Source organism: Aethalodelphis obliquidens, unplaced genomic scaffold, assembly GCF_003676395.1.
Source record: "Aethalodelphis obliquidens isolate GAN/ISIS:26980383/991018 unplaced genomic scaffold, ASM367639v1 scaffold5, whole genome shotgun sequence".
Taxonomy (NCBI): Eukaryota; Metazoa; Chordata; class Mammalia; order Artiodactyla; family Delphinidae; genus Aethalodelphis; species Aethalodelphis obliquidens.
In genome coordinates, this window is record NW_020837949.1 from 49,185,291 (window position 1) to 49,199,067 (window position 13,777).

The 13,777-nt window shown below is 38.9% G+C and overlaps 1 protein-coding gene and 1 long non-coding RNA gene across 6 annotated transcripts in view; one reads left to right on the plus strand and one right to left on the minus strand.

Moving 5' to 3' along the window:
- Nucleotides 1-363: 363 nt before the first annotated feature.
- LOC113618310 (uncharacterized) lies at nt 364-6,736 on the plus strand. The gene is made up of 2 exons (XR_003431967.1): nt 364-1,476; nt 6,130-6,736. It is a non-coding gene; the product is annotated as an uncharacterized LOC113618310 (long non-coding RNA).
- SNX10 (sorting nexin 10) overlaps nt 3,781-13,777 on the minus strand; it is a 73,394-nt gene continuing 63,397 nt past the window's right edge. For 4 of the 5 annotated variants that reach the window (XM_027102346.1, XM_027102345.1, XM_027102347.1 and 1 more), the window contains 4 exons: nt 13,029-13,129; nt 12,360-12,458; nt 6,075-6,287; nt 3,781-5,620 (listed from right to left, as the gene is read on the minus strand). In XM_027102346.1, the coding sequence (XP_026958147.1) occupies nt 5,539-5,620; nt 6,075-6,287; nt 12,360-12,458; nt 13,029-13,129 (495 nt within the window). In that variant the 3' untranslated portion in view covers nt 3,781-5,538. Of the gene's footprint in view, nt 5,621-6,074; nt 6,288-12,359; nt 12,459-13,028; nt 13,130-13,291; nt 13,413-13,777 lie in introns of all 5 variants that reach the window. The other variant, XM_027102350.1, reaches the window with a different exon arrangement.

A 13,777-nucleotide genomic window follows, 5' to 3' on the forward strand; every position in this document is an offset into this window, starting at 1 on the left:
TATCTTTTACAGTTTACACAGGTCTGAGAGTTTACAGTCTCCTTTGTACCTGGTACCCAGTAGGCAGCGGAGCCCAGAACGTGCACGTTTGTGCAAATAAACCAAAGCTTCCCTAAGATCTGCGGCAACAAAAGTATATATTCAGAAGATTCTTTTCCTTATGAAAGGATTACAATAGGATTCTTTAGCCAGTTTCCCTTTTGTTTACCAGTAAAAGTATTAGATATATAAAACACTGTTGATCTACTCACCTTTTCAGGACCATATATTGTACAAATATATACTTGTGCAGGTCTTTGTGTAGGCTTTGCTATTTGTATTTGTAACTGGCACACACCTACAGAGGGAGAATAATTGAGGATTAAGATCTCAAAGGACTTCAAAAATTATCCGGGCCTTATCCTTCTTAAAACATCAAAATGCACCTGGAATCACAACTAGTTAGATTTAGACCTAGAACTATAGGCGTCCAGTGCCATCTCTCTTCACCACACTACATTTCCTGATGGAGTGGACTTTTTAAGTACCTAGGTACTCTGTATTCAATGGAACCTGTTCCGGTTGTGTTTCCTGCATCATCCTTTTGAGGGCTGGGTGTTCGGCGAATACACAAGCGAGCAGATGATGCTCCCAAGCACCGACGGAAAGCTGTGTGAAGCGTGGGTTCTTTCCACTTGGGAGCCCTAACACCACGCCACCACACAGACAGCGAGCCAGACCCCAGGCGGCGCGTTCTGCCGCGGACCGCCGGGCCACCGCGCTGGCCCAGCAGCGCCCCCCTCTGTCCTCCCGCAGCCTTGCATCGGGTCGCCACTGGCCGCGCGCTTTTTTCCAGGGTAAAGGAAGCTCGGCCTCTGGGCTCCAGGCCTGATGGGGTGAGGGACTTGTCCCTCCCTATACGTCCCCCACCCTCCCACACACACACATTAAACCCTGACCCAGGGCCGTTTCTGGACCCAGAGGCACGCGCTTCTTACCCGGCGAGCAAGTCCCGACACCAAGCGTCGTCGGTCCCCTCCCTTCCCAGACAGATTAACGGGTTAACGCGACGGCGCGCCCACCCGCAGGTTTTATTTAGGGTTCTGGGGAGACTAGAGGAGAAAGGGGTCGACTAATGTGTGCGGTACGTGCGCAGATAAAACTTTCGCGACGCGTGGGTCTGGCCCCAGCCCCGCCGCGACCCCGGGACGCTCCGGGGCCGCCCTAGGCCTGAACCACACCCGCGCCGGCGGCGCGTCGTCGCCCCTTCTCGGGCCGGGCGGCGGGGCGGAGGCCGCAGTGCCGCGCGAGCATCTGCAGAACAAAGACTCGGGTCCAGCCCTAGACTGAGAACGGCCGCCGCCGTCTCCCCGGCCCGGCCGCCCTGACCCAGCCAAGCCCGAAACCCACCCGAGCGGCGGGGGCCGGCTCCACGCGCGCTGCCAAACCAGCGGGGACCCGGAGACGACTGAACCCGGAGGCCCCAGGGGGTCATCGGTATTCAAAGCTCCCTCCTGCACCAAACCCACCACCCCAGGCCCCTCTGCATTATTTTATTTATTTTTTTCAAGCCGCCAAGCTGTCACTCTAACCCTGGGAAGGGGGCCTCGCGGTGCCCACGTTCGAGGCAGGTGGGCAGGGGAGGGAGCGCTGCAGGTCGGTGCTGTAAATCCTGTCTCTTTGCGGTTGTTGTTCCCACTCACCACCCGCTGCCCCCCTCCACCCGGGTTCCCCCCCTTTCTTTCCGCCGCGCAGTTGCTATGGGTTACCAGGGCGGTTGCCATGGGTTACCGGACCGAGGCCGACTGGCTCGCTACCTGCCACGCAGTCGCCGCCGCCGCCGGAGGCTGAGCGGCCAGGGCGGGAGGCAGCGGGAGCGCGCGTGTGCGGGCCGCATCGCGGGGAGTGTGCGCGAGCCGGCCGGGCGCTGCAGCCAACAGGCGGCCCGGGTGCAGCCGCGGGAGCGCCGCCGCCGGTGGGGTGGGGGGCAGAGCTATAAAGAAGGCCCAGAGGTAAGAAACAAGCAAAAACAACCGCAAGTTATGCCCGTGCTGTGCCTCTAGCGGCAAAGACAAGCGGTGTGGGGCTTTGGATGCGTCTACACTTCTCGTCGGGGGAGAAAGGGTATTTTCCTCTTTGGCATAAACCATTTGCATAGTCTCTTTAGACCAGAGTTTAAATTCCTTAGAAAACTGTAGCTTAATTTTTTTTCTCGTTTCCTATCTTTTGAAAACCAGTCTTTGGAATTTTGGAGAAAGAGAAAAGGGTCACTACCAGAGTTTGCGCAGCTAAAATAGTGTCCAATGCACTGTTCATAACAATGATCTAGAAAAGTTTCCAGCAAGAGTGAAGAGCAATTGTGCCTGACTTAAAGGAACAATGGTGACTCGTTTGTGAGCTGCATATGGCAAAGAATAGAGCCAAAATCCTTTGTAAATACTTCAAACTTAAAGAAATTGTTGCTTATTTACGTCCTAAACTTTTTGAACTCCATTCTACTAAAATGTATTAATTTCTTATGACCTTTATGTGCAAAGGAAATTGTATCTATGCTTTGACTGTCAAACTGCAATAACTAATTTCAGACAGCTTTGTGTATTTGAAAATATGTGTATATATTATATATACAATAAAGGTCTATATTCCAAACAAAAGCAGAAAATTGTATTGAAATAAATTGTTCCTACATTGAAAAGATGCTGCATTGTATTCATAGGATACCAACTAAGTGATTTAAATATTAAGAGGAAAACTATTTAGAAATAGAATAAACTTTTGTTATTTTTATCTTAAAATTTTAGAGGCCTTTCATGGAAAAGGGTCTTCATTTATAGCTGAAATACTGAAAACCTTATTTGTACCACAGAAGCTCAATGATGATGACTCCTTAAGGCACCAAAAACATAAACTGAGTTCAAAACAACATTCAGTTTACTGTTGGGATATAATGGTAATTGTGGCTAGGATAAATGAATTTGTTTAAATTCTTAAGAGCCATGAAAGAAATTTTATTTTTTTTACCAGACTATAGTACGGTTATTGCGTATCACTTGTTTGTATTTAATTACTTAGTAAAATGTGAACTAGGCTTAAAAAGCTCCTGCAAGATATTTAATATCTTAAGGGACATAACTAAAGATTAACATTCCTGTTTTTCCTTAGTAATTTTTAAAACTTGAAATTTTAATTTTAAGAAAGAATTTAAATCACTTTCTTCCAAGTGAGACTTTAAAAGAAGCCCTAAGTAACAGGTATTGACTTTCATTGTTGACACCTTTGGGTTATGTATAAAACCAGTTCTCAAACAGAACACATAAACCATCTTTATAGGTGAATAAGTGTGCCCTTTAAGAATTAGCCAGGGAAATACAGTTTTTTGTATGTAAATCATAAAGCAACCAGGATTAGAATTCTTTAAATTTGTTACATTTAAAATAGTTTTAAATAAACGTCTATGCTATTTAGTTATTTAAGTAATTGTTTTCTTTTTCTAAAGAAAGCTTTATAAAAATATGGCGGAGAAAAATAAGAGACTTGAACAAAACAAGAAAGCCATTGGGGGCTGAAGTTCATTTAAATATTTCAGCTGCAGGAAATCGGTTTAAAGAAGCCAGTGCTTAGATATCAAAACAACCAAACCAAGGCTAAACCTTAAATGTACACAACTACGGTGAATATGAAACCAAATTTTACCAAAATTATTCATTAAAAATTACTAATCATTCAAAACACACTGAATTTAGATCTAAGACAGAAGAAATATATTCTCTTGTATAAAATAAGCGATCCAACAAACTGAAGTTGATTTTTTCATGTTTAATGTGAAAATGAAGATCTCATGAAGTTTACATATCACAGTATTAGGCATTACTTAATATCAATTTTGATAGCTATAGTTACATCATCTGAAAATCACATGACGATTGGTGGCACGTTATATGCTTTTCAAAACTGCAGTAAAACAGAAATAACGTGAATGCAAATACGTATTGCCAAGGACCTAGGGATCACACTCAAATGACTGGATGGCAAACTTTACATGTTAGCAAGATAAAAAGAAACTGCTAAATCTTTTTTTCCCCCGTATTAAAATAATGAGTCTTAGATGACAAAGTAACAAGATCCAAGATACCGTAAATCAAAATATTTACGAAAAGTTCAATAATGTTTTAGAGCAAACAAAAAACAAAAAGGCGAAATTAAGGAGATCATTCGTATTCTAAATTTAATTTTTTCTGTTGGTTCTTAGTTACAAGCATTTCAAAGACTCTTTAAATAATACTTTTAAACTCCTAGTTAAAATAAAATGAGGTGAGGTAATATTTAATTAAAGCAACAAGTTATACCAGTTATGTAAAAATATCTTCCTGTTAATTTCAGAGATATTTTGTACCATTCAACCAGGAAGAAACTTGAACAATTATCTCAAGAAAATGCTGCTTTATCTGAAATTTGAAGTTCAATGTACTTTATCTAAGACATTTAATCTTTGGGCCACTAAAAAAAGAAAAAAAAGACATTTAATTACTGCTTCATAAAATAAGCATTTATAGATGCTCAGGCAAATGCCTTAAAAGAAAGGACTTTTAAAAAATGAATAATTAATTCTGAAATTAGCAAGTTCATATCCTTTTCTAAATTATGGGAATATTTATTGGCAAAATTTATTAATTTTTATAAGATCCTACTTTTAACTTAAAAAAGTAACAAGCAACTGTCACTGACACTTAAAGGTATCTAGTGATAAGAAATTGCACATTAAGTCAGAAAATAAATCATGAACCTATAATTCTAATTACACACAGATAATGAAAACAAATGGTTTGTTTCCAGAAACCATGTGTTAAAGCTGATTTTGGACAATGAAAATGTATTTCTGAATCTATATATTGCAAATATAAGCAGAATGACTAGTGCTATTTCTGGGCTTTTTCTCTAAGATGTAAACATAATTTTAACGTCTCTCTATTCATAAGATACATTTTCCATTTACATGTGAAATAGAATACTGGAAAGGTTAAACACTCTTAAAACATTTCAATCAACCACCCCAAAAGTAAGTGTTTTCCCAGTGCAGGGGAGGTACCCACAGAATTCCAGCCGCCTGTCTGACAGAGGCATTCTGGTCTGTGCCGAAAGTCTTCCTAGCGGCTAAGACCATACCTGCTGTGTTTGTGCTAACACTGCCCCAGTGATACAAGAAGGAATGCTCTATCTGGATTTCAAATGCTACCTATTTACCTATCTTTTAAAATACAATAAAGCCAACTAGGTTTTTTTAAACATATAAATCATTTCATTTGAGGGCAGGATCTTGTTTTACCAATAGCGTGCGCCTATCAAGGAGAATACTGCACTCACTGGCTTTTAGCTTTTTACAGAAGCTTAGCCAAAATAGGACAACATAAAAATACCACTAATAAACAACACAACATCTTTACGAATTTAAATACTTAATATGACAGTGAGCTTTAGTTAAGAATATATTATTAGCAAGCTTTCTGCTCTACGACTGGACACAGTTTGCTATTCCTAAAATGGTAACATTAGAATTATTTTTCAGGATTCCTGCAGAGCTGTGCTCATTTTACATCCGTGTGAACTGCTGTCATCACTACTATGTCCAACCCCGGAGGATGAACTGGAAAAGAAGAGAGGGGGAAAATAATAAAAAGAGGAAATTGGTTTTCACAACACACTCAAAGCCTGAGTAACAGAGGAGAACTTTAATTATCTCCAGTCACAGAGAGAGACAGGAAATTTGGACTTTTAATTAGCCATTTGGAGTGCAGTTGGATATTTTTTTAGCTAGATAATTTAAACGCGAATAATTCAAGTCTGACTAAATGAAAGTCACATAATCAGAATGCAGATAATTGAATTTCTACTGCATTCATTAATTCAGTGTGGAGGTGTGTGTGAAGACTACTATGATGAGCTGTCACAGCTCAATAAAATCTCAGTCAATTAATTTTTTCATTATCTTAGTATTACATCAACAAAAAGTGGAGTGTGTGTATATATCTATACACATGCATATGTGCACAAGGTGTTATATAAATACGTATACATTAAATCAAAATGCAAGGAAATACCTTTCTGAATCATAATCTATATCATTTTCTTTTTTGCCTTCTTCTTCTTCTTCAGGGAAACGTCTGTTCATCAAGGCAAACTTGTGAATTGCTTCTTCTACGGAGTACTTAGTCTGCCCGGAAACACATGCCTCGATGTCTTCTGAATTCAGATGGCTTTGCAGGAAGAGGTGAAGGCTGCTATCTGAAAGCAGAAGTGCATTCTGTAGGACCCTATGTAAAAGAAAAAAGGAGACATGACCAGTGGACGGGGATGGACAATTATAGGGTGGGAAAGAGAAAAACATTAGAAATATGCCACTGAAGTAATTTCTCTACTATGGCAAACTTGGCATCAATTACGACTCTGCCTATTAAAGGGATGAAAGCATATGTTAACTTTTATTCGATGATTTGGAAATTTAGGTGAGTAAAAACATGAAGCTAATAGTTAAGAACATCTGTTAAAAGAATAACTTCAAGGACATTTCTTCAATTTAACCATCTGTTATGACCATGTGGATTAATTATGGAAATATTTTGCTTAGATAGTCACAGAAATTTATTCTGCTTTTAAAAAATTTACTGCCAACCAGCATGTCAATTCTGTGATCTTTATTGGCTAGGCTGTCATAAAACATCAAAACTTTCAACAACTATTAAAAACTATATTGAAAAGTCAATAGATTTCTCAGCATGTCTTACATTTTCAAACTTTACAAGGATGCTTATATACACGTTCACAAGGGCTCAGTTGAGAGGTGGCTTTTTTGAATACTTAAGATTGACTAGAAATTTCTACAAAATCTTCAGCAGCACTACGTATCTATTTTAAAATGAGTCCCTAAATAAAATTGCTCCCAGCCAATTTTACCATATATGTAATTAAAGTATGATAATTTTGTAATAAGTACATACTAGCCTTCCCACACGCAAGATCAAAGTTTACAAAGAGAATACAAATTTCAGCAGGTGCATCAGAACTGCATGGAGAATGAAAAACTGCCCTGTAGCAGAATCTGCACGTGCTCAAATTCATATTAGCAGTGAATGTGTCTTTTTCTGAAATGCATGTCAAAGAATACCCTTATATTTAAATAAAAACTGGTTTTCTCTTTTTAGCAAAGATTTTGATGTAGGATAATTTAGTCTCTATTAATAGCTCGATAATGATATAACACAGACACTAAGACCAGATATAGGGGACAAAACTGAAACACTGAAACCCAAGTATAATTCTATCCAACATGGGATTTTTTTCATATAGAGATCTATGAAAAACAGAGTATGTATTTCATACCAAACGAAACTTACTTTATATTCTGCATTTTTTAAACAAGTAATTAGATAAGTAAATCTCTTTTGGCCATTCATATTAATTTACTTAAAATCCAAGGTCACTGGAATATTTCCTTCTCGTCCATATAAAACAATTATTTCAAGAAGGCAAGCGTCTAAAAATGCACAGGATCAAAACCAAAATCTAGCTGTCCTCTTTGCTTCAAATAGGCTTACAAATGTAGTTTGAGAAATACTCTTTACTGACCTACTAAAAGGAAAAGGAAAACCTTCGTACCTTTTTAAAAGGCAAAGTCTCAAGCAAAGCAGTTAAATATTTACACTCCCTCCATGTCCTCTGCCCTGGGTGCCCTCAGAAGATGACCATATCACATGATAAAGATTAATTTACCAAGTATAAGGAGTAAAGTAATAAATCCCTTTTACTACTCTTTGAGATTTATTTTCTACCTTTATAAATGTTTACGACTCTTGTTTTGAATGCTTCAAATCAAGAGAAGATTTATATAGCAACGAGCCATTAATATTACCTTGCATTTGCTGTGAAGTTTGAACGGAGTGTTTCCTGTGTCCTTTGTCAGTGGTTTCCTGCCAGCGATGTTACAAGTAACTGTTCATAGGATTATACTTACTGCTTTGTTTCTGCTGGAAATGTATTTTCTTTATAAAATAATGGGTAATCTTTAAAACTGATTTTAGATGGTCTGAGGCATTACACCACAAAAGTAATGAGCACTAATGCCAATGATATTGGACACAAATTCATTTTAGCTTTATTTCATGTCTAAAGCAATTCTACTGAGCCTTGAACTGGTCACACACTGTTATTAACTTGCTAGTAACCTAACACATGGGTACAGCAAACAAAAGTGATCAGAGTCGAGGTTGATCTGCACCTCAAGGCTACTGTCCTTTTTCTTGAGCTATAATTCAATTTCCAATTTTACTGTGCATCAGACTCATTTCCCAGTGTTTTCTTTTCTGCTTAATACTGCCATCTGGAGGACACACAGGTGAACAGCCAGAGGGAGCCCGGCACACCCAGCTCACAATTCTGAACTGGGAGAAGGATGTTCAGGGAACATCTGAACACCCACACAGGCCCTGAGTTCAAAAACATGTGCCAGGCACAGTTTAGGTTTTTTGAATGGCTTCTGTCTGATTGGCTAAATTTATGTCACCGTACTCCATGGGTATGAGTTTTAAATAAGCAAAAATACTTTTTTATTGTATTTAGGATTTTTATCTTCAGTCCAGTATTTCATTCCAAAATTAAAAATACAAAATTTTTAGAGTGTTTTCCCATCTGGTTCAGTGAGCATAATTAGTTCATTTTAAGTAATATCTGGTTTAGTATATATCAGAGAGTGTTGTGACTGCCATCATAATATTAAACCCTATTTTACCTTAGTCATACTTGTGCCACATTTTCCACCAACAAATCTAACAGCAGAAAATCAACTTCAAACTTAATATAAAGAGTATTTAGTAAAACAGTCAATAAAATGTCATCTTTATAAGCCTCCATAAAAATAAATGTATACAATTTTCAGGCCTTTATAAAAGGAACAATAAATAGCCTCCAGAATTTTAAAGGAATTTCTGAAAGGATATTTACAACACAAGTCAAAAGTTATTCCTTTCTCCATACCAACTTTTAAATTAAACAAAGCAAAACCTGTTTTTCCTTGAATTAAACACAGCTGAAAATCTGGTTTTCCTCAACGTGATTTTATTAGGTGTATTATATATTGGTTCAGCTGAGAATATATATAGCTATGCAAAACCTAACTAAGGATGCCCTGAGTCTACTGAACCCAATATAATGATATGTATACACATCTGTATAGCGTGTGGAAGGTTAGCAGTTTGATGTAGGAAAAAAAAATTAATTCAGCCTGTTTACCTCTTACCATGAGAAAAAAATAAAACCTACAAATCTTCCTTGAAGACACTCATGATCTGTGCTGTGGTGCCCTCTATTGAACACAAAGACTTACAAAAATTGTGTGTGTGTGTGTCTGTGTATAAAACTAGCTGTAGTGTTTCCATGGTATCCTTTTGCAAAAAAAATTTTTTTATTCAATTCCTTAATTTTTTAAGAAATACAAAACTGTAATACAGAAGTCTACATTGTAAGGTACATGTAGTTACATTAATGGGGTGGATTCAGCAAAGAAGGAAAGCTGGCTCCCATCTGTGATAGCAATCAAATGTAAAAAGTTAGTAGGAATGCCAATTTCATAGTTAGAAACTTACCAACAGAATTTATCATTTAGTCTATAACTTCTTTTTCCACAACTATTAGTAAAAGTGATTTACAATTTAAAAGTAACCGGGGGGTGGGGGGAGACCCAAAAGGGAGAGTATAGCCAAGATTGAGGAAAAATGAATATATTTGAAAAATCTCACAATCATACTGACCAAATTTAGCTAGCATTTAAGAGTTCTAATTATAAACCTGCCAGTTCCTGGGATTAATATAGTGCCTCTACCTTTCTTATAATTTCCTTGTCTATAAAACTGAGATGAAACCTGACTCCTAACGTGGTAAGTATTGAGATAAAATATGTAAAAAGCTAAACCGTGTGGTATTAGACTCCTTACTTCCTTCAGGTTCAAACCACGTGGAAGCACCAGCTTTCATTTTTAACGTGAAACTCATCACTTGGAGACTAATGTTCACAGACCATAATGGAACAAGTAACATCACAAGAGAACTTGGTGTCCGTTTCATGATTTGACTTCTGCATGGTAATCCAGATCCAATTTTAATGAATCTAGCCATCCCTGGTACATAGATAGTTGCTTCCCACTAGAATGGAAGCTTCAAGAGGTCAAGGATGTGTGTCCATCTTGTGCAGTCCTATATCCCCAGTACCCAGCCTGGTCCAAAGCAGTCACTTAATAAATAGGTTTGCAGAGTCCTTTCCAAGTCATCCTCTGAATGACTTAACTACCCACGAGGTTGGCAATACATATGTTACATTATTGCATTCTTTCTAGCAAACCAAGGCTCACAGGAATGAGGTGACTTTTCCAAGGTCGAAGAGTCAGAAAACACTCAGGAGCCAAGATTCACAGGAGACCTGGAACCCAGTTCCTCAAGCCCCTGACCCACGACACTTTCCATTATGACCTCTGCATCAGATTCAACCAGCTAACTGCGAAACGACACAGCACGCCCAAACAACCTAGAGTAACTAAGCACAACCCCTCTGCAGCCCAGTGACTCTCACTCTGGCATGAATCTGGTTGACCAATTGTGCAAGGAAAGGTTATGTTTAAAACAATGAAGTGATTCCTGGTCGAAAAACACATGCCCTGCACTTAACCAGCAACATAAATATAGAGACACAGACTGTCCTTTGATCTCAAATAAGGAGATTTCTCTACCAAAAACATGTAGCTCCCCAACGCTTCTGGGGACTGCAGGATTTGACTAGCTCTGTCCAGGTCTCACTGGCGATGGCCAGTCTGCAGCTTCCCTGAGCAGCATCTGGAGCGACAAGCCACTCTGCAAACTTGGCTGCGGGGACCACGTCTTAAGGGAGAGGCCATTAGCCACCTGGGTCCCATACAGACAATTAAAATTGGAGCTATCCCCAAAGGGAAAGGGCAGAAGAAATTTGACTGGGTCTTTGTCATGCCTATGATACCCCAAAGAACACCAGTGTGAGGTTTTCTGAGAACCTGGCTCGGTTAATCAATTCTTCTGGTCTCTTGTCATTTTTATTCCTCTGCCTTCTTTTTCTCTTCCGACCCTCCCTCCATTTATAATCTTGGATGTTTCTGTATGTCTCCATGACCCCCTCAAAGGAAAAGCATGATATCAATCTAATAGAAATAAATGTTAATATTCACGTGGATACTTAATACCCAAACCCTTGGTGAGTGAGCCATGTGGGGAGAGGGCAGTATATTATTTCAGGCTAGCTCAAAGTTACTGTGTAGGAAACTCAAAAGGAGACGGCTTCAGATCCTGAAGCTAGTAGAAAAAGACAGTTCAGGAGACTGGGCCCCGCCACTAACTAGTGGTCATAGGACTCATCCTATTTCCTTATCTACAAAATAGCAAAATAGCAAAGTTAGCTCAAAGCTATTTCATTTAAGTGCATTAAAATAATGGCCGATACTTGGCTACCACACATTATATGCCAGTCTGTTGTGAGTGCTTTACATTCGTTAACTGATTTAATCCTCTCGACAACCTTATGAAGTAGATACTATTATTACCCCATTTTATAGATGGGCAAACACAGGCACAGAGGAGGTAAAAGACTTGCCCAAGTCCCCAGCTAATAAGTAGCAGAAGCAGGATTTGAACTCAGGCAGTCTGGCCATAGGGTCTGTGTGCAAACCACTGTGTTGTCCCGTGGGATAGGTAGGTATTCCAGCATTCCAAAAAGAGGGGAATTATAGCAGTGTGAATTCAAGTCACTTTCACTGCAGTACCAACCATCACCAAGTACCCCAGAGTTAATAACCCACTGAGACTATTCAAACACCAATTAATACTCCCTTATAAACATTCTCTCCAAAGAGTATCATTAAGCTATTCATTTAGAGGAGCTCAGAAGGGTATTAGCAGCCCATCGTACAGCTGATTTCGGTCTGTTGATCCTAAATGTCGTAAATAAAGAGAATTTCTAAGAAGTGCCTTTTTAATAAGGCACATTTGTTTCCTGGCAAATTTTACTCTTGTTAGCTAAACTCCCAAGCAATTTGGCTCTGCTTTATAGCTTAAGGGAGTATATATTTATTATCTGATTCAATTAGTTTATTGTTTTCTTTCTGGAAAGTTTGGTCCCGGATATGCACTGTGTGATGTGAGCCACAAGATGGTGCTCTAATATAGGAAATGAACTACTGAGCGTCCCTCCAGAGCAGATCACTAGCATTTTAGAAACAGAAACATTCTCCCCGACTTGATCACAGGACACTCAACTCTTGCAAAGCACTGTGCTCGTATCTCCCGTCTGGCTGCAAACGTTTCTGCACACTTACTTTCGGAGGAAATCTTCCAAACCCTGACGGCGTTGATCTACATGCTGGCGATTGTTCATGTTGAAAAATAGGTTTTTAGATGGAAGTTCTGGCAGTTGTCTTATGAGAAAGAAAAAAAAATTCTTTTAATCATCCAATTAAGGTGGTTTCGTTACAGAAATCCCTCAAGATGAAAGCAAACTGTGCATGATAATTATCACACAACTATTATATACATGTTATATGGTTACATTATATAATAAGGGTGTGAGAAAATCAATTAACTTAAACAAAAAAAAAACATTTTTGAGGACTTCCATGGTCAATACTCATACAAGTTGGTATAATTTAAGTGATAAATTTTGAATTCAGATGCAGTAGTCCAAAAAAAACTAAAGCTATATATTGCGATCAAGAAGAAAGCCTATGAAATCCTTCGTATTTTATATATCTTAATACATGTCAAATTTTTAATTGATGTATAGTTGATTTACAATACTGTGTTAGTTTCAGGTGTTTTCCATTGTTTTTCAGATTGTTTTCCATTATAGGTTATCACAAGATATTGAATATAGTTCCCTGTGCTATACAGTAAACCACTGTTGTTTATTTTATATATGTGGCATGTCAAATTTTAAAATATTGAATATAATAATAAGGTCTCCTCAATATACTCTTTAAATCACTTACACCAGTAATGCATTACTTTGGAGTCTCTGCCTCAGCCACACAAATTCTCTATATCTTCTTCGTACACAGGATGTTTTCATTGTAAAACACATGCTATTGGTCTGTTTAAAGAAAACAAAAAATATAAGCCTCACTTGAGGAAAAAATGCTTTTCTTACATCTATAACTCCCTATATGCCCCCCAATATTCATCTAAAGTAGGATTTTAAAAATCAAAAATACATTTGCATTTATGCAAGACTCCAATAGTGCACAGAACCCACCAATATAGCATCCATGAAGACAGCTGGGGTGACATAAATGAGCAGTGTTGTCCTGGGGCAAGGCAGGACCCTGCCCTTCCCTGAGTCCTGAAGGAGCTTCCTGCTCACCTATTAGCACTCCCTTCAGAGACATATCATAAACATTAAACAAATCCTGAAGAATAAATGACCAATAAGAGCTCAGGGTCATCCACTGCATTCAACCCCATCCATCCATCCGTGGAGAAGCCTTTGGGGATTAGAAACACCTTCTCTTGGTCCTTCACATGACATCGCAGAAGCTGTTGTGTCCTTGATATGGCCATCGCCGCAGATCACACAAATCACCCAGAATCCTGAAATCACTTTTAAACAAGAGTTCAGCATTTCCCTTCTCTACTTAGATGTGCAAGGAAGCGTGATCAAGTAAAAAGAGACATGTGGTGCACAGGACGAGTATGTGCATGGAGGACCCAAATTCTAGTCCTGGCTCTGCTATAAGGCAAG